The sequence below is a fragment of the Nycticebus coucang genome, chromosome 13, assembly GCF_027406575.1.
Source record: "Nycticebus coucang isolate mNycCou1 chromosome 13, mNycCou1.pri, whole genome shotgun sequence".
NCBI lineage: Eukaryota > Metazoa > Chordata > Mammalia > Primates > Lorisidae > Nycticebus > Nycticebus coucang.
The window spans coordinates 64,396,255-64,422,775 of NC_069792.1; the positions used below are offsets into that span (position 1 = coordinate 64,396,255).

Below are 26,521 nucleotides of genomic sequence, written 5' to 3' on the forward strand. Positions count from 1 at the left end.
ACCCCTCCAGAGGATATAACCCCAAAGGCTCAGGTCCACCTAGCTCACTGCAATGAGTTGATGGAGTGGCCATAATGAGTAGGGCCAGCTGTAGGGCACATGATCATCAGTAGTGAAGGGTTCACCAGATAGCCCCAGGGAACTAACAATAGGAAGAGTGTGGGCCCAGAGTGATCAGACTGCTGGGATCTCGAGAGATGCCATCCAGGCATCTTATGCCTATAATGCTAGCACTCTGGGAGGCTGAAGTGGGAGGATCCCTTGAGGTCAGGAGTTTGAGATTAGCCTGATCAAGAGCAAGACCCTGTCTCTACTAAAAATAGAAAAACTAGCCAGGTGGGAGTCCCAGATATTCTGGACACTGAGGCAGGAAGACTGCTTGAACCCACCCAGAAATGTGAGGTTGCTGTGAGCTAGGCTGATGGGCACGGCACTCCATCTTGGGGCAACAGAGTGAGACTCTGTCTAACAACAACAAAAAGAGGTCCCAACCAATACGGACTTTTGTGCACCACCTCCCTGTTTTGTGATGTGGGTTCGAACTGGTCAAAAACATTGGGTAGGTCAGTTTGCCACCTCTGCACTGTGCTACCCTGTGGGCCTTCCCGGCCTTCCTGGTGACACACACTCTCGTCTTTCAGAGGGCTCAGGCTCCTTACCTGCACGATCTCCAGCATCTCGGCCTTACTGATGTAGCCATTTCCATCCAGGTCATACATGCTGAAGGCCCATTTCAGCTTCTGCTCCAGCTTCCCCCTCGAAGTCACGCTCAGGGCGATGATGAATTCTCTAAAGTCTATTGTCCCATCTCCATTGGCATCGAAGGTGCGGAAGACATGCTCTGCAAATTTGGAAGCATCCCCGTAAGGGAAAAAGTTCCCGTATATTTTCTTAAACTCCTCCATTGACAAATGTCCGCTGGGGCAGTCTCTCAAGAAGCCCTTATACCACTCCTGGATTTCATGCTCTGTGAAGTCCGTGCTCTCTAGCAAGTCCTGCATGACCTCCGGGCGCAGCTTGCTGTTCTGTTTGCCCATCCTGGCAGCAAGAGTTCAGCTGCAGACAAAAAAAGAAAGCATATGTGCTTTTTAGAGCCATTCTTTAGAAGCATGCTTTATAATTTGTGATTGTTCCTTTGGGGGAAAAAAACAAACAAACTTTACAGTAGTTCAGTAACATTGTCTAGGTTTTCAATACAGCAGCCAGCCAAACAAAATAATAGAAACAGAGGCCAGTGGAAGATATGGGACAGAAATATCACCAACCAGAAAATGGATATTTCTTTCATACAGAGCTGGTCTGAAAGCAAAGATCAGAGGGACTAGGAGGAGGAGGGGGCAGGCAAGGAGGTAGGAGGGACGGAAAATTAATTGGTTATTTAGTTCTGATTTATCAATTTGCAAGAGGTTGAGCCTGGATTTAAGAAGGCTAGGGTTCTAATACTAATTGCAGAATTAGCAGGAAAAATGTAAAAAAAGGAAAAGAAAGAGAGAGAGCCCAAAAGAGACACTTCAGCATGTTTTCTTGTTTTTATTTTTTGAGACAGAGTCTCTCGCTGCTGCCCAGGCTAGAGTGCTGCAGCATCAGCCTCACTCACGGCAACCTCAAACTCCTGGACTCAAGTGATCCTCCTGCCTCGGCCTCTCAAGTAGCTGGGACTAAAGGCACCTGCCACAGTGCCCAGCTAATCTTTCTATTTTTAGTAGAGACACGGTCTTGCTCTTGCTCAGGCTAGTCTTGAACTCCTAGCTCAAACAATCCTCCCACCTTAGCCTCCCCAAGTACTAGGATTATAGGCAAGAGCCACCACATCCAGCTTCTTCAGTATTTTTTTTTTTTTGAGACAGTCTCGTTTTGTCACTCTCAGTAGAGTGTTGTGGCACCACAGCTCAAAGCAACCTCAAACTCTTGGACTCAAGCAATTTTCTTGCCTCAGCTTCCCAAGTAGCTGGGACACAGGTGCCAGCACAATGTCCGGTTATTTTTAGAGATGAGGTCTCACTCTGGCTGAGTCTGGTCTCAAACTCATGAGCTCAGGCGATCCACCCACCTCAGCCCCCCCAGAGTGCTAGGATTACAGGCGTGAGCCACCACACCCAGCCTCTTCAGCAGGTTTTAATGGTAGAATATTTCTAAGTAAGGTGCTGCTTGGATGCCTTCTAAGTATTGTAAACACAGATACGAGGAAGGAAAATGGAAACAAACCTATCTAATACCACTAAACACAACCAAGCTGTTTCAGTAGTTAAAATTCACAGAGTAAATCATGGACAACCTTGGGTTTAGATTGTAAAGATGATGCTTTGTAAAACTATTTATGCCTCATGAATTTGGCTTATTTTGCGTATTCTTATTATAACAGTAGCACACATCCATAGAAAAATAGGAAGACAACACTGGGGTTAAAGAAAAAAGTCAATATCATTTCAAATCCTAACTCTTAAGAGATAACCACTGCTAACATTTTGGTGTGCATTCTTCCAGAGTTTTTGTATGCCTACTTACTCAAATATGCTATTAATATATCATTTAAAACCCTTACATTTCAAAAATACATGAATCCATATCCTTTGTTATATATTTTTTAACTTTACATAGTGTAAAGAGAGTGCCCAGCTAATTAAGAGAGCTTTCACTAGACGGGAAAACACCTTCATTGCCACCTCCTCAGTCATATAGCCATTCACAGCCATTTACCAAGCACCATTATCTGACACGTCTGATGCTCTGAATGTCAAGAGTAAGACGTGGCCCCTCCTTCCTAAGGGCACCCAGCTGTGTATGTCAGGGTGGTGGTAACAGGGAGGGGACAATATGATAGATACACCATTCACGTATCCAGAGTTGACAGCAAATGCAGTCACAGTACCTAGGAAGGATGGCCAAGCCCCAGGGAGCCATGAGGGAAGCTTTCTTGGAGGATGTGGGATCTGAAATTAGTTCCTATTTTGCAGTAATATGTGTTAAATGTGGTCTTATCAAGGGGCTCTTCACTTATATTTTGCATGTTGATTCTACTAGAAAACATCCTGAAAGTAAGACTTGGTAAATTATAGAATATCTGAAAGACAACCTATCCCCATTTTAATCACAACTGCTGATTTTCTGCCCCCCCCTTTATTATTTGGGATTCATTGAGGGTACAAAGAATTAGGTTACACTGATTGCATTTGTTAGATCAAGTCGCTCTTATTATTATGTCCCAATCTAAGAGGTGTGTCACGCACCATGACCCCATCCCCCTCTCTCCTCCCCTCTCCCCACTTGCTCATTCCCCTACCCACCCCCTTGTATTAGCTCGTCTGCTGCCTTCATATTAGAGTATGTTGGAGTCTTGGTTCTCCATTCTTGTGATTCTTTACTGAGAAGAAGTGTTCCACTTCCATCCAGGTTACTATTAAAGAGGTAAAGTCTCCATCTTTTTTAGTGACGACTGCTGATTTTCTTTGTGCTTTTATGCGTCCTGGTGTTTGTTTCTGTTTCCTTCCTGCTACGTGGTCAGCACCTTGAGGGACGCAGGGTTGCCATGGGGTTGTGTCGTCTTGGCAGCGCCCACGACAAATGGCACATGGTGAACTGAGACATGAAGAATGAGGAATAGAAAGGGAATCGCGACACAGAAATATGGAATAGTCTTGGCAAAGGAGTCTTTTTGCTAGAAGCATGAGGCCCAGTTTTTGGAACGCCATTTGATACACCAGAAGCTATCTGGTTGTTAAGACCTGGTCTTAAGATCACTTAATTGGAATTGCCTGTTTAAGTGTCTCACTAGAAATAAATTCCCACAGGACAGAGTTGGTATCTCATGCTGCTCAAGCTGCTTTTGTAATACTCATAGTTGAGGCAATAATGAGCAATCCTTACTAACTGCCAAGTTGATGGGCTTTGTTTCCTGAGCTCTGCACTGGAGACAGACCTGGCTCTGCCCTGCTCATTGCAGCATCTCAAAGGGCAGGGAGGATGGAGCAGCTGCCCTGTTAGCAGGGCCAGCAGCTGCAGGAAGGAACTTACTTTCCGAGTTCCCTCTTTATGCAGAAGCAAATACCGTTTTTTGCAAAAGCAAAATTAAACTAGGACTTGGAGCAGAAACAGAACTTACAAACGGAACATTCCAGTATCTTTCACTTTCCTCTGTGTCCTTCCCCTCCACTCCCCCCACCCCCAGATTAAAAAAAAAAAAGTTAGGCTGGTTTCTATTAGAATTTTAAAATTATCATTTAGTTGCTAAATTGGCAATTTGCCTGAAGCCAGAATTTAGAAACATGAGGTAATACATAATACATGGGTTTATAGAGCTCTGAAACATTTTATGGAATTTACAAGTAATTTCAAATCTTCCTTTTGGGGAGTTCTTTAGAATATATAGCTCTTTGGTGTGGTTTTCAATCAAATTGTCATTATTATAGTTTGGTTATGTACAAATCGCTGTGTGTATAGCCTTGGGGGGAAAACACCATTTGAATATTTAAATCTACACCCTTAAAGAAGGATTTATTTCCCTAGACACAGAAAGCACTGTTTCTTCAAAACGCAAGTTCCTTTCCCAGCATTTAAAAAGTGCTCCTCATTTATTAGCTGCTTTTGCACTAGAAACAAATTGCCTCAACATTTTGGCTAAGTCTCCCACTGAGCCTGATGTGTGTGCAGCTATTTTTCTGTAAACAGTAATTAAACCACATTTACAAATTCATTAGCGCAGAAAGGCCATAACACAAACAAGGCAGAAAAGCATGAAATAAGTTATTTGGGAAGCGGGTATTTGTAATTAAGTCCAGAATTTGTTTCAGCAGATAACGACAAATACTTCATTAAGTATGAGGACTTAACTTGAGGGGAAAAAACCATCTGCATTTGGTTAGACCATACAACAAAAATCTCAAGGGACATGTGATAGAGTTTCTTTCCTTGGGTGGGGAGGGGAAAGAGAGAGGAGTGCCTGACAATACCTTTGTACTTTTGGAAGACAGGAATTTCTGCCTGTTTTTGCCAAAGGGGAGGGGGCAGGATAACTCGGGAGAAATGCTACCGTTAATTAGCAGTCAACACAAAAATAGTCTGGAGACAGAAGGTGCAGCTCAGGTCAAAATCCTTCCCATTGCTCCGATCAGTCATTAAAACATTTACTTTGCACCAGTAGAATATAGTGGGGAAAATGCTCGTGTTCACAGCCTGGCTCTTTCATTTACTATCTAGTGGGTAATTTACTTAACTTTCTGGCGCACCTCAGTTTTCTCATTTGTAAAATGAGTTCCATCATAGGAGTTCAGGTCTTACTGAATTGATGTGAGAATTAGATGAGATAGTCCCATATGCAAAACTCTGGCAGTCAATCAGGGCCAGATGCTGTGGTAAATGACAAGGCCTTATCCTCACTGGTCCTTTAGACACCCTTCTACCCAACCTGCGCAGCAAACTTGTGTGGTGGCGGGGAGGCTTTCTCTATTTTATTACCAGAGAAATGAAACGTGAGAGAGGCTTCCAGGCCTGTGGCAGGAGACAGATGATATAATAAGCGAAATGACAGCAGGAGATGTGCCACGGAGAAGAGCAGAGAAGGGAAGGGGGTTGAGGAATGCCGGGTGGGAGGTTGGGTGATGAGACTTTGAAGCAGCAGCCAGGTAAGACCCCAATGAGATGGCAGTGGTTGAAAATGACAGACAGTGAGGCAGGTAGCCCAGGAGATAGGTGGGAGACCTCTCCTCCAGGAGAGAGAATAGTGAATGAAAAGGGTCTAAACTGGGGTGCACCGAGCACCAGCCAGGACATAGCTAAAGTAGAGGGCAAGAGGGATTAAAGGAGATGGACCAGCACGGTCACATAGTGACCTAGCAGTGACCGTAGGGACTTTGGCTCTTACCCTGAGTGAGAGCGAGCCAGTGCAGGGTTTTTAGCAGAGAAGTGAGAGGAGTGATTTACAGTCTAATGAGACCACTTGGCTGCCGTGTTGAGAGAGAGCTAGAGAGGAAAAGGACAGAATCAGGGAGGGAGGACAGTTAGGAGGCCCCAGCAATGACCCAGGCAAGAGGATGGTCACTGGACTCAGACTGGTAGCAGCAGAGGAGGGGACATGTGGCTGGATTTAGGGTATAGCCTGCAGGTAGAATATAGTATGGGTGGATGGCTCAGACAGAGGGTTTTTAAAAAAGAACAGCGCAGCATAACTGCAAACCTTGGGCCTGAGCAACTGTAAAGACAGGGTTGATATTTACAGAAGTGAGGGAGATGCGGGAGAAGCAGGGCTTCAGGGTGAGGCCGGGGACATGGATACCAGGGCTTAGTTGTGCGTGTGTTGACTCTGAGATGCCTATTATATATCAGTTGGAGATGTCAAGCAGGTCGTTGAATAAATCAGTTCAAAGTGAGAGGAAGAGGTGCAGGGAGCAAGATCAATTTGGGAGTCATCAGTATGTATAAAGATAGAGTTTATAGCCCAAGACCAGATAAGAACACCAAAAAAGTCAATGCAGATTGAGGATGGAGCCCTTGGTCACGCTGACATTAACACTCTGGGAGGTGAGAGTGAAGGAGTCACTCCAGTGAAGGAGAATAAGAAAGAGTCACCAGGCGAGACAGGAGGAAAACACAGAGGCTGAGACTACGTAGGCCCTCTTCAATGTGTCCTTCACGGCCAGCTCAAGGCTGCGCATTGAAAGGGCTCCCTAGAGTGGAACAGGTAAGAATCGGCACTGTGCCTTCCTCTCGGACTCCTGTGATCTCTTCCCCACCCTGACTCCTCATCTCAGTGAAGGACACCATCTTTCACCCAATCGCTCGCTCCAAATCCCTAGGGCTCATCTGCGATTCCTTTAGTTTTCATTCCCTTACAGCTGCTCTTGGTTCTGTGACTAATATTTGTCTCAATCCATTCCCTCCTCACTGTTTCCACTATCACCACCTCAGTCCAAACCACCATTCTCTTCCTGGTCTTCTACCACACCCTCCTCACTGGAATCTCACTCACCACTCCTCCTGTCTCCCTACCCCTTGCTCCAATCTGTTTTACCCAGAGTGATCTCTTTTCAAAGGCAGGATTTTGTTCCATCACCCAGGCTGAGGGGCAGTGGCGTCAGCATGGCTCACTGTAGCTTGGAACTCCTGAGCTCAAGCAAGTCTCTTGCCTCAGTCCCCTGAATCGCTGGGACCACAGGAGCACACCACTATACCTGGCATCAGAGTGACCTTTTAAAAACAAAAGTTAGACTATGTCATTCCTCTACTTAAAATCCTACAAAGGCTCCCCAACATACTTAGAATAAAGTCTAGATTCCCTTTTTGGCCCCTCGGAGTCTGTGTGAGCTGGCCGTGGGCCATCTCTGACTTAGATTTTTGTCCTCCCTCTGGGGCAGGTACCCTGGCCTCCTAGTTATCCCATCTTTTACTTTAGTCTTTGCTTCAGTCCCTCATTTCCTAGAGTGAACCACACCCATTCTATTAGATATCAGCATCTTGTTATTCAGCAGTTTACTCTGAGAGGGGCAATGTGAAATTTCCCATTTTATTTTGAGTCACATGTAGTCTCTTAGTGCTCAAAAAAATAAATCTGGGGTTAATATTAACCCCAGATGAAAAAACAAAAATGCATGAGAAGAGAAGATACCAAATCACCCACAAAGAACCATAATCAGAAATCCAAAATACGAAGTTCACTTTCCATTTAAAAAGAAAAATAGAGGAATAGCAACTAAAAATGATGCCACAGTGAAAGGAAGTGGCTAGTGAATAATCTTTTGGAATGCGTGCTCTCCCTTCTATATTTTTTGTGTCAGTGAAGGAAAAGACATGCAGGATTACATTTCTGTGATTCCTCATAAGGTTCTGAAAACTCTGTGACTTAATTCCTCAGAGCCCAGAGACAGATTTTTTTTTCCCAGGGAAAAGTCCATAATTTACCCTTCAGGGGAAAAATCTCAATGCAAACGGCACTGAGGTCTCCTAAAATGGAATTTACAAGATGCTAGCAGCTAAAGTCAAGTTTGGCTGCAACAAGGAACACAGAACCCACGGCAGTTCCAGAAAGACAGCAGGTTCATTAAAACATTTACGTAATTTGAGGCATGTAACCTTGTCCACTAGAGTTGCTTTGATTTTTCAATCAATGGAACATCTAAATTATGAAAATACAACTAAAACACATCTAAACTAGGAAAACCCTCCTAAAATGTAGGGGAAGAAGTTATACCAGTAACAGATGAACGGGAGTAAGTGTTCACTTACCATTGTTTGGACATTAGATATTTTAGCTGTCTGAATTTTACTGGAGGCTAACATCCCACAGATTCAATTCTAGGTCAGTTGTCTTTGATTTTTACTGGAAAAAAAAATCATAACTAAATAAAAACCTGATGAGTGCATTGCTTCAGAATTTCTCTTTAATGGAACCAGTGGGAATTTGAAAGGAGACCATCATACAGCTGACATGTTTATATGCAATAGGCCTGTCAGAAAATAAAATATAGTGGTGCATCAGGGGAAAATTAAAATGTTAAGGAAAGGAGAATTGAAGAGTTATATAACAATCCTAGGAGCTTAATCTTTTACCTTGATCAAAGAATATTCTCTCCTCTCACCTCTGATAGGATGAGCTGATCTAAGGAAATAAGACTTACAAACCCATCTGGCTTTGCTGGAATTGTCTGAAAACGTGCGTCCTTCTCCCCAGTGAGGGGTCGGAGCCTGGGACCCCTGGCCACACCCTCAGCTTTCATGCCCCCTGCAGAGAGGTGACTGAGCTTGAGATGAGAACTGGTACAAAAAATTCCAGTGAGCAGGAGGCTTAAGAGAAACAAACTGGCTCTTCCTTTTGCTTTCCCAGTTCTAAGAGATAAAGGCCAGGAAATCATCTGGTCTTCTTCAGGTGATCAGGTGTCACAGTCTCTAAAATATCAGAGCCCTCGCTCTACAGAGCATGCATTTCAGATCCAAAATGGCCTGGCCGTGGGCTTTTCTTTCTTTCTGTTTTTTTTTTTTTTTTTTTTTTTTCAGGGTTTACTTTCCATAAACATCAAGTTCAACCACATTAACACCAATGACACGTATATTTCTCCTAAGAATGTGAAGAGAACCTTATCGAACAACGACCCTCACCCCATCTTCTGAATATGAAAATATCATTTTTAGTTTTGCTGATTACCCAAGTAACACATCATTATTATAAAAAGCTAAGTACTAAAGGAATTTAAAAATGAGAGAGTGAACACCTTCACTCTGATATAACAGCTCTCCATAAAAAATCCAGCACTAACAGTTCTGTTTATAAATATGCTCCTAGACATTTAAATGAATATATATATGAAATCTGTACATATTAACCATAAATAGCATCATTCCTTACTATTCTTTAAACTTTCTTCTCACTTAAAAGCATTCTTCTTGAATGTATCTCACACATCCCTCTAAATTGCTGAATTTTCATTTATTGATTGATTCAACACACAATACTGGGTGCTGACCTTGCGGTAAGCATTGAATTAGGAGATACAATGGTGTACGATGTGAGGCTTAGCACCTTTGGGTATTCCATTATATAGAATTCATCTAACTAATCCTCCTTGATGAACATTTAAGCTGATTCCACTTTTTTAAAAATTTGTTTGGCATTTACCTTAGCCGAGGTCCCCTGATTCCTTAGGTGGAATTTACTGTAAAGAGATTCTGATGCCATTGACAAGTACAGTGATCTCTAGCCCCTTCCTTGTAAATTCTCCAATCAGCCATTTTCCTCTAAGGCCTTTATATCCTACCTATACTCTTGCAAAAGTTTATGCATCTGCTGAGATCAGAATTGAATTAGAACTGGAATTAGAATTCCACCCCAACCCCATTCACCTGCCTGAGTTCTAGGCACACAGCAGTGAGCCTGGCATTTGCTATCCCAGCTCCTAGGAAGGCACACTCACCCTGCTCTTTAAAGAGCACATTGCTGTAACCATGAGTATACCCCTCTCCCATTTCAGCCTACAGTAATATATTAACCAAACAACATCCTGAATTCTCTCTTGCTTGGTACTCCTGATTTGTAAGACTTCTCCCTTCCCAGCTACGTCAAGTCCATCTAATGTCTAACTCTGCCCCACTCCCTCCTAGGTTCCCAGCAATGGGAGGGGCACTTAACACCTCATGCTTAAAGTGCCCATGAGAACATGGACAGAAGGCACACTAAATGGCCACCTTTGGGGTCTACAGAAACTATAATTTTGCATGCTATTTTAAATTGCACACAAACTTTATGGCTACCCTACACAAAGCTAGCCCAAACAAAGAAGCTGTGGGGGAGTGTCTGCAGTCAAGGGCTTCCAGTCAAGTCCACGTGTCCCCTTGACTCTCAGACCACCTGGCCACTGGACCACTGCGACCCAGCTGCCTGTCGTGCTGGCCCAGGTCCTGCGGGCAGGCTAGGACCCCACCCTTGGAGGAATTCTGACTGCAGTAAATGTCTGCTTAACTAATGGTACTAAGTATTCATTTACTTAAAACACAGATCGATTACTTTGGATTCTGATAAAACCATGAACAGGGGAGGCAAACAGACTTAACAGTGGTGATCCAGGCCTCGTCACTTAACTGGTGGCTAGTGGTATGGAGGAGCACCAGTCTCCATTTTTAGATACCCCCAGGGGCACAAATGCATTTGGTAAATTGATTCAAGCCCCTCAATACAGTCTGAGAATAGTTCATATTTTTTTATTTATTCAGCAGACGTGTGTTTACCATCTACTATTTCCTGGCTTATAAGACTATTTCTATAAAAATAATATCCTACATGGGATAAGGAAATGACAGGAATCTGGGACTCTGAATGCAAATTCACAGCATTTTTAAGAATACATTATCTTCACAATTTCACTGTAGTTTGATATCACAGATATTATATCTTGGTTTTACTACTATGACCAGAGGCTTAGGGAAGCTAACTGTCATGATAAATTCTTGCAACTTGTGATCTGGGGACCAGAATCATCCTCCCCACCCTCATCCCTTCCACATCTCTGGCTGGATCCCTTTTGGTGTCAGAATGGCTCTTTCATTTGGAAGGTATTAGATGATCATGTCCTATGCCGGCCAGCATGTCTAAAAGTATTAATATTTGTTCATCAAATATATGTACATGTGAGAAGCTCATTCACTGGCTAGCAGGAAGAGACTGCAAAGTGACTTCTTTCCACTTCTCACCCCTTTTGCTTCTTGCAGCGAGGTGTGTGGAAAGGGCATTGAGCTCATAGCAGAAGAACTGATGTCCTCATTATCGTACTGCTTTAGGTGATCTTGGAAAAGTTCTTTGACATCTCTGGGTCTTATTTTTTTCTGCAGTAAAATACTCACAATACTACCTCTCTCATAGGGCTGTCTGGAGGACTAAATGAGATGGGGAAAGCCGTCTAGTAGGTGCTCAGCAAACACTGACTATTAATCTAAGCGGGATGAGGGTACACTTTGGTTGGACTGTTTGGAGCCCTCCAGAGTTGCAGGCATTCTACCCCTTGATTTACTTCCATGAAGAATTAGTAAAAAACAAGAGCAAAAATGTAACAGTGAGAGAAGACAGAAAGAGGACCACCATGGGCTTCCAGCCTGAGTCCTCTCCTTGAGGACTTTGGTGAAGATTTAAGGGTTGGCCCAATGTTCCATGTGCAGCTGGTGAGTTTCAAAGGTGGAGCACAACAGGGATCTTCATGTTGCTTCCTCTGTACACGGCACCTCGTGGTAGAGAACAGAGTGAGATTCAGGAAGGATGCTGCCAAGTGTTTGAGGATGTGTGTATATTTGTGTGCTTAAGGAAAAGCTCTCCTGCTTGGCTATTTACTCTCTGGTTACTATTTCCATTTCTTAAGAGAAAATGAAAGTGGAAGCTTCGGGCGGCACCTGTGGCTCAGTTGGTAAGGTGCCAGCCCCATATACCGAGGGTGGCGGGTTCAAACCCGGCCCCGGCCAAACTGCAACCAAAAAATAGCCGGGCGTTGTGGCGGGCGCTTGTAGTCCCAGCTACTCGGGAGGCTGAGGCAAGAGAATCGCTGAAGCCCAGGAGTTGGAGGTTGCTGTGAGCTGTGTGAGGCCACGGCACTCTACCGAGGGCCATAAAGTGAAACTCTGTCTCTACAAAAAAAAAAAAGAAAGAAAAAAGAAAGTGGAGGCTTCATCTGAAGAGAGAAAAGGTGGATAAATTTTTATCCATAAAGTGATTAAAAAAATTTTAAAAAGAGGAAAAACCCATAAAACAAACAAATAAAACCCAACAAAGCCTCCCTCAGCTCCTTTTCTAGGATGTCTGTGTGTGCCTGGGTGGATTTACTCACATGTCACCCTGCACACCCAACAGCCTGGATCCAGAGGGAACCACTTAGGATTTTTCCTGCCCATCCCAAATACTAATGAACTGCCTTTATTTTCTTTAGTCCTTAAATTACAGCGAATACTGTAAAAAAAAAAAAAAATGCTATAGAATCAGTTTGAAAAATAAGTGATCCCAAAGTATCTTAAAGTTCGAAAAAGCTTGTAGGTTTTCCTGTAGTGTCACTCCTTGGGCTAGGGTCAGCTGAAGCAAAATCAGGTTGCACGTACCCCCTGCTAAGCTGGCCAGGACCAGCAGAGGTGGCACCTGCGTTCCTCATCCCAGTGCGCACACACACAGTAACCACTTCACATACCCATGTGGGGGACCACAAAATATACTAACGTCATTAAAAGAAAAAGGTGACTGAGTAAGGTGACTTCTGGTCTTGTAATCTTGCAATATGGAAGGGCTTATTAGTGTACATAACTTGCTATCTATGATGTGGGCAAACAGCACCCATAGATGAACTCAGGACAGAAGACTCTGGAGCAATGCACGCCGCAGGCATGACTAGCAAACACCTAAAATGCATGAAGCAGGTACCCGGTTTACACTAAAAAGCACAAATATAATCATATAATAAAGGTCTGGAACTGATAACCTAAGTCATACTCATTGATGCAGAGCTAAAGTTCAAATATTCTTATTCCTGCAGTCAATTTGGGCTTTATGACTAGGATTAGAACAAAAATGGTTTCAGTAAAAAACAAAAGGAAATCTAAAATTCATCCCAACAATTTTACTGAAGGAGAAAGCAATAAGGGAAGGGTGTGACAGTGTCTGTAACCCCTCCATTTGGGTAACAGGGGGGATAAATTTGCCGGGACTCCTCTTCCCCCCTCATCAGTGAATTATGATGTGCCACCCTCTGTAAAATGACATGGAGCAGTATTCCAATCCTCTGAATCGGTTGCTTGTTTCTCTATAGTAGCGTTTCCCATTATAAGAAAATTATGCAAAAATGGAATTTGATTATGTTCACAGAGAAAGTGGTGATAAAAAAAATGGAAGCACAGTAAAATACTAGAATTAACATACGTCAGTGATGAAAACTGAGTTGAATTCATTTTTATTTTAAAGCAAAATACAAAAATTTTAAAAATCTGCGTTTTAACACTGGCATGTATATATAGATAGAAAAACTGATCCTCATTTCTTTCCTCATTAAATTATAAGGACTTAAAATAGGTATTAAAGGGGTTATTTTAAAATGTTTACATTTACCACCAATCTATCAAACAATAGGATTGCAAAATTAGAATAAACATTATTCCTAGACTAAAACTGAGCTCTACACTATAGTCCATGGGAGAAGCCTGGAATAATGTCTTGACTCAAGAATATCCCCACCTCCCTTTGAATCATTTCATGTAAGTTTTCTGAAAATTCACTGTGTGTGTCGCTGGATATTATAGTCAATTAAAAAATATGGGATGGAACGGCAGAGGAGCCTTGTTGGAAAAAGATCAGATGGATGATGTTTTCACCTAAAATCTGTGGTATCTACATTCAAAGAGTATAATCTAGTTAAGGCAATAACACATTTCATTGTAAATGACACCGTCTACAATGAAGGTAGCAGTTCTCTTCACTATGAGACTGGGTTAAGGAGCAATTAGGATGGGTGAGTTTTGCCTCTAATGTTGGCAGGCGAGTATCTTTTTTTGAACTTTCTTTGCTCTGATTCTTCAGACCCCCTCAAATAACACTGAGCTATGAGCAACAAATTCTGAGGCTGTTTTCATTAGCCACAGAAGGTAGAAAAAATAGGGTAACAATAAACAATCTCTTCCCAGATTTTGGAGGACAGATTATATCAGCATCAAATTATAAAAATGCCTTGAGGATAAAGCACACAGAAAAGTTCTGGATATAGCATCTCATGACCAAGTTTTGTGTGAAAACTCCTCCTAACCTCTTGGCTGGGAACTACAAATGGGGCCCACACTGATGCCATCAGACAATCGGGTAACAACAGTAAATGCCAAAGGATCCCTTAGGGCCAACGTGTAAGATGGGAAATCACAGAGGTGTTTAAAGTGTGTCCTCGGTTAACCCCTGTGAGAAGCTGGAAAAATACTGACATACAAAGAGCTTCGGATGGGGGAAATGTCCATGTGACTTCAGAAGGAATCGAAGACAGAGGCGGGATCAGTCCCTGGGCCACCACCCCACCTCCAAGTGCCTCTTTCTCCCTCCCTCAGCTCCCACCATTCTTGGCACTCGGGGTCCTCCCTGAGGATCCAGTCTACCCCCCACCCCACTGCACGGTGCTCACCAATTCAGGCAGAGAAACAGCGCCCTGGAGAGCAGCGTCTGTAGATGAACCAAGCCTGGAATCCCGGCTCTGCCCCTCCAGCAGAACATCCTCGGTCCCCACTTCTTCTCAAAACAAAAATTTCTAGCTTCTTGAAACTAGAAGATTTTAAACATCTTTATTTCCAAAGAGAACCATAGCTTCACACTTGCATAATTTAAAGCTCACTTGGGTGGTTTTCATAGTCAAAGAAATAGTCCCAAAGCAATTGAGAGTCTCTATCTTTAGCAAAACAAATAGTGCTGGCAGATCTCGAAATGACTTTCCATTTTTTGTTTATAAAGCTTCTCCCTATCAAAGTTTTAAAACCACAGAATCTGAGTTTCAGGCTGGGCAGGGATCCTATCCCACTCTTAGTTTATCTGTTGCCTATCTTCATTGTCAAGGTTAAGCTCAGTAGGGGAACTACCTGTGAGAATTTCTACTGACCATGTGTCCCCACAGTGGTGGCAGGAAGCTACTGCAGTCAGCAGGCAGTTACAGAAGCACTTTTACACCTTTTATACCTGGAGACACAAAGACACTGTTTTCTGCAGTACCCTGAGATGAGGGTGCTGAAGCCCCACTCCTGTGGCTTGGGAGGCCTAGGGATTGATGCCAGCCCATTCACAGCTCACCGGGGGGGCCTCACAGTTGGGAGGAGAAGTCCTGACTTAAATGACCAAAATAAAATTGAGTAATTATATGGTGAGAAAACCTGCCAATACCTTTGTAAGAATCAAAGCAGCAGCTTTGAAGCCATAGTTTTTGGATTTTCCCCTTCATCAGGAATTTGCTGGGAGAAAAAAAATTTTCTTTCATTTAGAATGTCTTTGAAGGGCCAGGCTGGCTCACACCTGTAATCCTAGCACTCTGAGAGGCTGAGGCAGGTGGATTCCCTGAGCTCACGAGTTCAAGACCAGCCTGAGTCAGAGTGAGACCTTGGTGTCTAAAAATACCTGGGCATTGTGGTGGGCACCTGTAGTCCCAGCTACTTGGGAGGCAAGAGAATTGCTTAACCTCAAGAGGTTGTGGTTGCTGTGAGCTGTGCCATGGCACTCTACCGAGGGTGACAAAGTGAGATTCTATCTCAATTGAAGGAGCACAGTCCACTGCACCCTTGTAGGTGAATCAGTCTCATTTGTGCTCCTTGAAGTTACGAGACCCTGAGCAGGGACATTTCCAGTACTTGGGCTAGGTATGAGTTTTGGGGGATAGTCTCCCAAAGCTCACATAAGCAACTTTGCTGAAAAATGCAGGCAGTCACGCCTTAAAGGAAAGAATATCCTGGAGGGCTCTCACCAAGTCGTAGCTGGAGACAGAGCATCTGCCTCGGGCAATGGACCATTGGACTTAATTCCCTACCTCTATTTACACAAAAACTTTCAGTTAATCATATAGAGAAGTAGGCACACAGAACAGACAACCCAGCCCATTTTGGTTCATCTCCATTGTTGTTTATCTCTAAACAAGATATTCTTGGTTTAGAAAGGTGTGTACATACTTTGCTGGATTAACTCTGATAAGGCATCTTTACCTTTTGTCTTCCTTGTTCTTGGATTATTTCTATCTGATGATTTTGGGTATATAAGAATGTGAATAAGAACGGCCATTTGGGGCGGCACCTGTGGCTCAGTCGGTAAGGCGCCGGCCCCATATACCGAGGGTGGCGGGTTCACACCCAGCCCCGGCCAAACTGCAACCAAAAAATAGCTGGGCTTTGTGGCGGGCGCCTGTAGTCCCAGCTACTCGGGAGGCTGAGGCAAGAGAATCACTTAAGCCCAGGAGTTGGAGTTTGCTATGAGCTGTGTGAGGCCACGGCACTCTACCGAGGGCCATAAAGTGAGACTCTGTCTCTACAAAAAAAAAAAGAATGGCCATTTGCTGCTGTGCCTGAGTGAGCATCAGCCATCCCTTAATAAATCATTCATTTCATGTGCAGTGTCTGCCTCCATGTCTCTGACTAGGCCAGTGGACAGCAACACTCAATAAATAAATAAATAAATTAATTAATTAAAAAACTAGGTGAGCATTGTGGCACATGCCTGTAGTCCCAGCTACTCAGGAGGCTGAGGCAAGAAGATCGATTGAGTCTAAGAGACTGAGATTGCTATAAGCTATGATGAAGCCACAGCACTCTACGCAGGGCCACAAAGTGAGACTCTGCCTAAAAAAAAAGAAAATGTCCTTGCTGAAGCAGTAAAAATGTTATGAACCCACAAAAAATAATTAGTAATTGTGGGAAAGAGAAAATCTCACAAAGCTATGACGCGTGCCCCACTATTGATTCAGAATAACTCAAGTGCTTTTCCTGAGATCAGAGAGCCACTTTTATATGTCATTGCTCATTGTTTAAAATACACATAAACCCAGTCTTGTGATCCCAGTCATCATGCCCTGGCGAACAGTCCTTTCAATTATGTGGACATGGGCTTTGAAATGTGGTGAGTGAGATTCAGGTGAAGAAAATCAGTCAACAGAATGTTTTCTTTAAATCTCATGGCCTCCTCCACACCGTGTTGGGTTTTCTTTGATGATGGGAAATTAGGTCTACTGGAATCAAGGAATACTGCACAGCAGGTTTTGTAAGCACTGTGGAGTGGCTAGAGTTAATCAGAAACCTTGATATCTAGGACTCAGAATAATTCTTTTTGGGGGGAAAGGCTTATTTACAAAATGATATCACAATGTAGGGAGTAGGTCCTGCTTCTATACATCTGGTTAGCAAATTTATACTTTTATAATGTGTAAAAATTCAATGTACCATAATTAAAATATTCACAACCAAATCACTTTGTGAGTCTTTGTAGGATTACAAAGAACACTAGGTGCTGTTGTCTAGGGGTCTAAGTTGGAGCAGCTTGACTGCCAGTCTGTTCACAATCTTGTCGGTGTAACTCTAGGAATTGACATGTAAACTTAGTAGAGAGAGTGACAAAAGTGACCACTGTGTGGTCCTTTGTACAAGGCCCAGGTTCTTTAAAAAAACCAACAACTCTCCCCATTGGCCTCTGGCTCCACCCACAGTGAGCTCTGGCTGGCTGCTGCGATTCTATGTGCTGGGCCACATTCCTGTAAAGCACTCCCACAACTCAGAATCTGCATAACAAGGTTCTGAAAGTGGCCCTACCACTGTCCTCATGTTATGGATGAAGAAACTGAAGCACAGAGACAGGTTAAGTGAATGATCCAGCATCACACAGATAGTAAGTGGTAGAGTCGGGGTTAAAATGCAGGGGCATAGCCCCAGAGCCCTTGCTCTCCACCAGTACATTATGTAGGCTCTGTGCTGAGACAACCATAAGACCATGGGGATGAAGAGAAGCTGACCTGGGGAACAGACTGGATGAGATGTTCTCCAGGCCGGGGAGCGTGTGAGATGTGTTGGTACTACAGGATAATCCTTATGTAACATGGGTATAGTCTCTTTTGCTTCTCTCTCCCTGGAGCAGGTCCCTGGGTGTGTGTGCACACACGTGTAATGTAATTGGGTAGCAGTATCTTGTCAGTTCCATGGGTTTAACTCTGTGTGCTTTCAAAAGTCCCTTCAGTAAAACTTGCTGAAGTCACTGCTTATTTCTAACCAGACATCAACTGTTGATTAGAAAGAAACTCTTAAAATAATCATATTATCCTGAAATAAGTCCATTCTTCTTTTTCTTCTAACACAATTATGTTATAATCATTTCAATTGTTTCTAAATTAAGCTTCATAAATGGCTCTGCAAGACAGATGGCCTCAGTGGTCAGAAGAGCTTCTGCAAAGAAGCAGAAATGATTACTGGAACTGATCTGCCACACAATTGCCATTCTACCCTCTGAACAGGATTAGAGAGAGGACTGATGGAGGTGACTATCTGGGGGCCATAAGGAGCTCTCTCTGGAACCAAGTCTGAGCAAAGGACCAGTATCAGTAACTGCTGGATTACAGACCATGGATGAGAACCCTGACCTTCCACTAAGTGCGTACAATGGGTCAGGTGTGGTCTTGGAGTCTCTGCATTCTCACCTGGAACGTGGAAATAATAAAGAGTGATGGTGCATATGGTTGTTATGAAGAAACATACATAAAACCCTGAGCTCAGTGCCTGAACACACACAGAGGGAGGGAGGACACCTTTGTCCTTCCCTCTGCCTCTATTCAGGTCAGTCCCCAGGAGGCATTGACATCACTGGGTAGGGCTCCAATATGAGGATTATACATCAATAAAGTCAAACACATTCCCTTTATGTCTTGCTTTCACCTGGCTCCAGAGATAAGCAGACATCTCTGGCACCTTCTCCTTCATCCCTTCTACTCCCACAGACGCTGGTCCCTTCTGGCTTAGCAGGTGGATGGTAGTAACATTAGGATTTAACTAAAAGGGTGAAGAGGCTTCACCCAGGCCTTGAGTCCAAATCTTCTACTCCAACCTGATGATCACAGAGGCCCACTCTGGTTGTCCAACTAGTGATAAAGGCACTTTGATTTCCCAAGGTCTGCATATTTATAGCTCCCAGAGAAACCCCAAGGAAAGAGGAGGGGATCGGTAGAGCAGGATTTGGATATTTCCAAGTCTCTGGCCATAACATCACTAACTCCACCATGCAGAATAAAATGTCAGCAGCCTCAGACCAAAAGAAGCGTTGCTCTCCTAAAGAAACAGTACATTCAGTCCCCCAAGGAGCTTCAATTCTTGAGACAGGGACACTTTTGCTCTCCTTGTAAAAATCTCTTTTCTTCCTGCAGTAGCAACCAGACAACACTTGGGCTGGGGCTTTCTGTCAGACCCTTTGCAGTCCTTCCTGCCTAGGAGTGTGGGGTGGGAGGTGAGCAGCCCACACCCTCATCAGCTTCCAGGAAAGGAGGCAGAGCTGCCTATTGCCTATTCTGGGCAGGAAGGGGTGGGGTGTTTGCTTGTGGCCTTGGGGGATATGACCTGCAAAGAGGTCCCCACGTGATGACCTGCCTTCTACATCGTGGCTTCACCTTTTCAGCAAGGAAATCAAGTAACCACTGAACAAAGATCAATGACCCCTATATAATCTTCTCCCTTAACTAACCACCTGACCTCTTGAGTTGTTTCCCAGAAGGCTTCAAGGTAGACTTCCTGTCAACTCACCACTCCCTACAACCCACCCCACATGACCTGCCCCAAGGGACATGGCCCTACCTGGTCCATGATCATGGTCCATGATCTCTCTTAGTTAAAGAGACAGATTTGAGGCAGCTTCTCCCCTTCTCCCAGCAAGACATTTGTCATGTGAAAAATTCCTTTCCTCCTTGGCAATCCTCATTGTCTCAATTATAGGATCTTTGATTGATGAGCAACTGGACCAAGACCAAAACCCTTGCAGTTTTGACATCATTACAGTTTTTTAAGAGCACACCACCTGAAGATTTTAGGTGCTACAACACCTGGAATTCTCGTGTTTTCATGCTTTATTAAAAACCACACATGGCCAAAAGATGAAAACAACCCAAATTAATACCAGTAGGTGAATGGATAAACAAAATACAGTGCAGAAATACAATGGAATATTCTTCAGCCTTAAAAAGAAATGAACACATGCTACAACACAGGTGAACTTTGACAAAACCATGCCACATGAAAGAAGCTAGACACAGAAGGACAAATGTTGCATGACTCCACATCCATGAGGTACCTAGAATGGGCAAATTCTTAGCAAGTAGAATAGAAATCACGGGAGCTGGGTAAAAGGGGATGAATGAGCAGTTAGCACTTCACAGATACATATTGACTGCGCTCAGGGAACTTCACCCCAAAATATGACTCCTTTCTATAAAGAGTATTTTGAATTAAAGGCCCTTTGAGATCAATAGGCTTTGGAAGGGGATTTCACTTTAGCTTTATAAAAATCAGATGGACCCAACAAGAAGAACAATTGTCTTTCCTTCACCATCCTATTATCCCAATATCTATTTCAGGAAAGGTCAAGAATGCAACCAGACCTGGCACAATCCATTTTTAGAGCTAATACCTGTCTCTCAGGTCAATTTAATTTCCAAAGAGAATCATTAACAAGTCAATCCATTTCCTCCCCACCCATTCATCTTCCCTACTAACAATTTATTTCCCCTCAACAGAATGACCTATCTTCCTCTCTCCCCCCGCCTCTAAAATAAGGGTATATAAACTTCTGGACCTTGTTGAGATATTGATTCTCTGTGATTCTCCAAGTGTGCACAGTAAATGAGTTTGTAATCTCCTTCTCTTATTAATCTGCCTTATTGGAAGTTGATCTTTCAGTGAACCTTCTGGAGGTGAAGGGGAAGTTCTCCTTATCTCTCCCACAACAGTTCTGTTTGAGATGATGAAAAAGTTCTGGAAATGGACAATGTTGGTGGTTATACAACATCGTAAAATGTATTTATTGCCACTAAATTACATACCTAAGAATGGGTAAAATGGTAAATTATATGTTATGCATATTTTGCCAAGAAAGGAAGGAAGGAGAGAGACAGAAAGAAGAAAGAAAAGAAGGAAAGGAGGAAGGAAGGAAGGAAATAAAATCTTAAGGCTCTCTAACAGTGGCTGGCTGACTAGACCCCCTCTTGGCCAAGATGATCCCCTAAAACTGAGTTGCCAGCCATGAGAAAGGAGATAGGAGATCAGACATGCCTCATCAGGTAGCCCTGCCTTCTTAAAGATGTCCTTTGTGATTCATTAGCAGGCCTAAGACTATGAAAGAAGTAACTGCAGGTAGTCCTCAATATACAAAACAAACCACTTGAGTCTGGGCATTTGTCTTGTAGTTTGTCTCCTCTTAACCCTTATTTTGACTGAACATTCTTTTTTTGCTAACTCCCAGTCTATTAGACAGAGCCTAACCCTTTCAGTCAATTGTCACCTAAAGAATCTTTAAACCCACCTATAACCTGTAAGCGCTCACTTTGAGATGTCTGTCCCACCTGTTTGGGACAAATGGATGTATGCCTTTCATGTATTGATTTATGACTGTACCTGTAATTCCTCTCTCCTTGAAATGTATAAAACCGAGCTGCAACCTCCTGATAAGTTCACTTGCTGGAGGTTTCTAGGGCATGGCTCTGGGTCATGGTTCCCAAATTTGGCTCAGAATAAACCTCTTTAAATTATTTTACAAAGTTCCATGGACAGAAGAGAGGAAGGGAGGGAGTGAAGGAGGAGAAAGAGAGGGGAGGAGGGGAGAGGAGAGGGGAGGAGTGGAGAGAAGAGGAGAGGAGAGGGGAGGATTTTATAGAGTATGGCTTCTTTTCCATGGACAGAGGAAGGGAGGAAGGAAGGGAGAGAGGGAGGGAGGGAAGGAGAAAGCAAGAGAAAGTGATGTAAAGCAAGAGACAGAAAAAGAGAAGGCAGAGAGAGTGAGAGAGAGAAGGAAGGGGAGGGGAGGGGAAGGGGAGGAAAGGGGAGGAAAGGGAAGGGAAGGGGCAGGGCAGGGAGGGGAAGGGAAGGGAAGGGAAGGGAAGGGAAGGGAAGGGAAGGGAAGGGGCAGGGCAGGGAAGGGAGGGGAAGGGAAGGGAAGGGGAGGAAAGGGAAGGGAAGGGGCAGGGCAGGGAAGGGAGGGGAAGGGAAGGGAAGGGGAGGAAAGGGAAGGGAAGGGGCAGGGCAGGGAAGGGAGGGGAAGGGAAGGGAAGGGAAGGGAAGGGAAGGGAAGGGAAGGGAAGGGAAGGGGAGGAAAGGGAAGGGAAGGGGCAGGGCAGGGAAGGGAGGGGAAGGGAAGGGAAGGGGAGGAAAGGGAAGGGAAGGGGCAGGGCAGGGAAGGGAGGGGAAGGGAAGGGAAGGGAAGGGAAGGGAAGGGAAGGGAAGGGAAGGGAAGGGGAAAGAAAGAAAACCTACTGCCCAGCTGTCTAGGGATAACAGCTCTGTGAAGGGAAGGGCCCAGAATTCTACCCTAACTTCCCACATCCACATGTCACTGGGGCAGAACTTTTCTTAATGACTGAGAAAAGATCAAAGCCTAAGGAAACAGTGCCCTTCACAAGAACTGGCAAAAAGCACTCATGAAAGCAGTCCCACTGAAAATATCACGGATGCCATGATTGTTGCTGTTCACTGGGAGACAGCACGCCCCAGAAGTGGGAGGATCAGACACAATTCAGCTTTCAAAGGCTGCCTGGGCCCTTGAACCAGATAGTAACCAAGTAATCCTGTTGAATTATTCAGCACATGATTTATAACCATGCATCTTGTTTATTTCCACATTAGAAGTTTAAGTTCACAAGATATTTCTGGAAAAGATGATTTTCCCTCTCAAAATGGCATTTTTAGGCTACTATAAATATAAAACATAATTCCTTAATTTCTCCTCATTAAATATAAGAAAAATTTCTTATTTCATTGAGCCATTATACACAGTTTTTCTACTAAATGTTTTCTAGAATGTGTTTATTTTCCTTGTCTTCTAAATAATCCCTGCTAAGAATACAACAAACAGTAAAAAAATACATATAATTCTTTCATCCATCAAAAAATGCAACAGCTGGCTATAATTCATGGGAGTTGAATAGAAAGAGCATAATTGAAATCTGCTTCTTTTTTCCTAATAACAATTGTAAAAATAACTAAAATATTTTAGAGGTTGTAGCCATGGAGACAGCACTACCTCTAAAATGTAAAATACAGTTTGTTGAAGAATGTCTAAGCAGATAAAAGAAGAACTAATAGAGAAAAGCAAACCTGATCGAAAATTTTAAACTCTAGTTTGTCTCTTTTTTTCAATCTGGATTTGTCCATAACAACTTAGTGCCCTGAAGTAACCACGACAAAGAGTGATCTCCCACCCTGGCAAATTTTAAAAGAAGCTTAAATAAGTTAGAACACAGAAAAGACAACCCCTGTGTCAGAACTCCAGAAGTAGAAATCAAATAATGTGAAATTACCTGTGCTCTTTCATTCCCAAACTGAGTTTTCTTATACTTTGTTTTAACCAAGGAAAATGTTTCGACTAGATTCTGGCCCTTATGGACACTGAGGTGGAGAAGGAAAGAAAATGTGATAAGTAAGGTGTAGCCTCCTCTCTGCAGGAACTAGCAATGTAGCTCACAGAGACATAATTTGGGCCAAAAAATGGGGTGATGTGTGTGATTTGACATATTCTAGTCACCACATAAAAAATTAAAAAGAAACAGGTGAAATCATTTTATGTTTTTATTTTACTGAAATATATCCAAAGCATTATCATTTCGACTTGTAACCATTTTAAAAATCATTAATATTTCACAATAATTTTTTAAAATCTTTCAGATTCAAAGTATACTTTATTTTTCCAACCCATCTCAATTTGGGATAGCCACATTTCAGGTTCTCAATAGCCACATTGGTCAACACTACCATACTGGAGAGAGAAGATAGTGGGAGGCACAGAAAACACACAAATAATTCAGAAGCTACGAGACATAACGCAGACATCTAGAGAACCTACAAAGAGGGAGGTGGTTGCAACTGGATTGAGTTTTAAGAGTCTTGAGTTACATCTGTATAGTTCAAACAGCTGACTGGTAGCCAAAGGGAACATTGAATGGGCGTAGCAGGAGATGTGGAGAACCCAAACAAAGGCCAGGGTGAATTTAAGAGCCATTTTGGAGATAGAATTAGTGGAATATAGTGACTGACGGGGAATAGAGAGAGAGTGTACTGTATGAGACAGTGATGGTGGTTACCCACAATCACTTCTTTTTACTTTTTTGTTAACAGAAACTTGATTTTTTTTTTCAAGTGATCTACACCTCTGCAATATTATGGCTTTGGGGAAGATGAAAGGCTCCCCAGGCCCAGGAGGGTGGGTCTTGATTAGTATAAGGCAGTTATAGGGACTTTATCTTACCAGTGACAGGCTAAGGAAGGGACTTGGGAACTAATTTTAGCAAATGAGACTTAAAAGTAAGTCTGCAAGGCCGGGATTAGGGATCTGAGAAGGGCTTCTTGGATGTTAAGAAAAGACACAAGGAAGAGATAGTCTCTTTCTGCCTCTGGTGTGTGGTGCAGTGAGGATGCAATGCCTGGAACTGCTGCAGCCAGTGTGTCTCTCTGAGGCAAGTCAACAAATATCTGAGATAAACAGGGTGGAAATATGGACTCTTGATGACATCATTAAACCAAGGAATTAACCAGCCCTGGAAACACTCCACATCTGGCCTCCTTGTTCTATGAGATAATGTATGTATGTATTCTGCAAAATATTTTGGGTTATCTGTTATTTGCAGCTGACAATATTCTAACAGACAGGAGAAAGGAAGATCATTATCTAAACAATGTCCCAACAACTGGTAATAGCTATCAGGTCTTTCCTTTGTGCAGTGTGTCACAAACATGAAGCACTTTCACCTCATGTCTTCTCGAGATCCTCCTAACAGCCCTGGGAGGGGTTTAGGCAGGAACTACTGTCTGCTTTCACCTCCAACATATATCCCTCTCCCCAGGTCACCTTTGCATTTTCAACAACCAGTGCAGCATCTGGAATAATAATTATAGCCATCATCTCTGGAGCTTTTTCTATATGTCAGAAACTGTTGGAAGCTTCACGTGCAGAACTCTTACTCTCTCATTTACAAAGTTTACAATAGCTCTTGGAGTTGGGTGATGTCTTAGTCCATTTGTGCTGCTATAACAAAACACCATAAACTGGGTGGCCTAAAATAGCAGAGATTTATTTCCCACAGTTCTGGAGATTGGGAAGTCCAAGATTAAGTTGCTGGCAGATACAGCATCTGAAGTGAGGGTCTGTTTCCTGCTCCATACATGGCAGCTTCCTGCTGTGTTGTCACATGGTGTAAGTGGCAAGGTTCTCTCTGGGGCCTCTTTTAGAAGGACACTAATCCTATTTATGTCATAATCATCTCCTGATACCATCACTTAATGGTTAAGATTTCAACATACAAACTTTGGGGGATGCAAACATTCAGGCCATAGCAGCTTAGGAAATTGAAACTCAGGAGGGTTGAACTACAAGTTCAAGGTCTTGAAGGTAGTGAGAGAGCAGCATTTTGAACCCAAGCGTCTCTCTGTAAAGACTTCTTTATCACCAGGATACACTGGCACAGAGCAAGACTACATGTTCATTGAATGAATGAATACACAAATGAATAAAAAATAAATGGATGCTCAAAGAGATAAAGTACCTTGCACAACTCACCCTGCCGAAGACGGATCCAGGACTTGACACACGTCTTCTAACTCCAAGGCCATTATGCTTCCTACCACATCCTATGACCATCATTTATTTGGCATTTGTTTAGACACCACCTTTAATGATTACTGGCAATTTCCTTGTACAATTAGATTGTCAATTCTTTGAAGTAGCACTGTTTTATTTATTTATTTTGTGTAGCTGCCACCGCAATCAGAGTAACACATTGCTCACATTTAAGAAGTTCAATTTTTTTTTTTTCAGACAGGGTCTCACTTTGTTGCCCTGGCTAAGGTGCCTTTAGCCTAGTTCACAGAAACCTCAAACTCATGGGCTCACGTGATCCTCCTGCCTCAGCCTCCTGAGTAGCTGGGACTACAGGTAGGCACCACCATGACTGGTTAATTTTTCTAATTGTTTAGTAGAGACAGAGTCTTGCTTTGCTATAGGCTGGTCTCAACTCCTGACCTCAAGTGATCCTCCCACCCCAGCCTCCCAGAGCGCTAGGATTACAGGTATCAGTCACCAAACCCAACAAAAAGCTCAATTTTTAAATAAAATACCTTCAAAATACAAATGACTCTAACTCCTGGTTTGCCCCTGACAGTCCAGGTTTATACCTGTTACCCTGACTTTGTTATTAACAACAATTTTCTTCTTGAACAGGGCTCCTTTTTGCTTTCAAAGTGTTCCTGTTTGGACAGTAAATTATATAGTCACCTTAATCATAGTAAACAGAGCTCAGTTTGGCCTGTTCAGCTGTACTCTGTCAACCATGCCCATCACAGC

General features: G+C 43.2%; 1 protein-coding gene across 4 annotated transcripts in view; it reads right to left on the reverse strand.

Moving 5' to 3' along the window:
- The window catches only part of NCALD (neurocalcin delta), a 489,836-nt gene that overhangs the window by 24,268 nt on the left and 439,047 nt on the right, over positions 1-26,521 (reverse strand). For all 4 annotated transcript variants that reach the window (XM_053558841.1, XM_053558842.1, XM_053558843.1 and 1 more), the window contains one exon: positions 660-1,056. In XM_053558841.1, coding sequence (XP_053414816.1) covers positions 660-1,037 — 378 coding nt within the window. In that variant the 5' untranslated portion in view covers positions 1,038-1,056. The remainder of the gene's footprint in view (positions 1-659; positions 1,057-26,521) is intronic.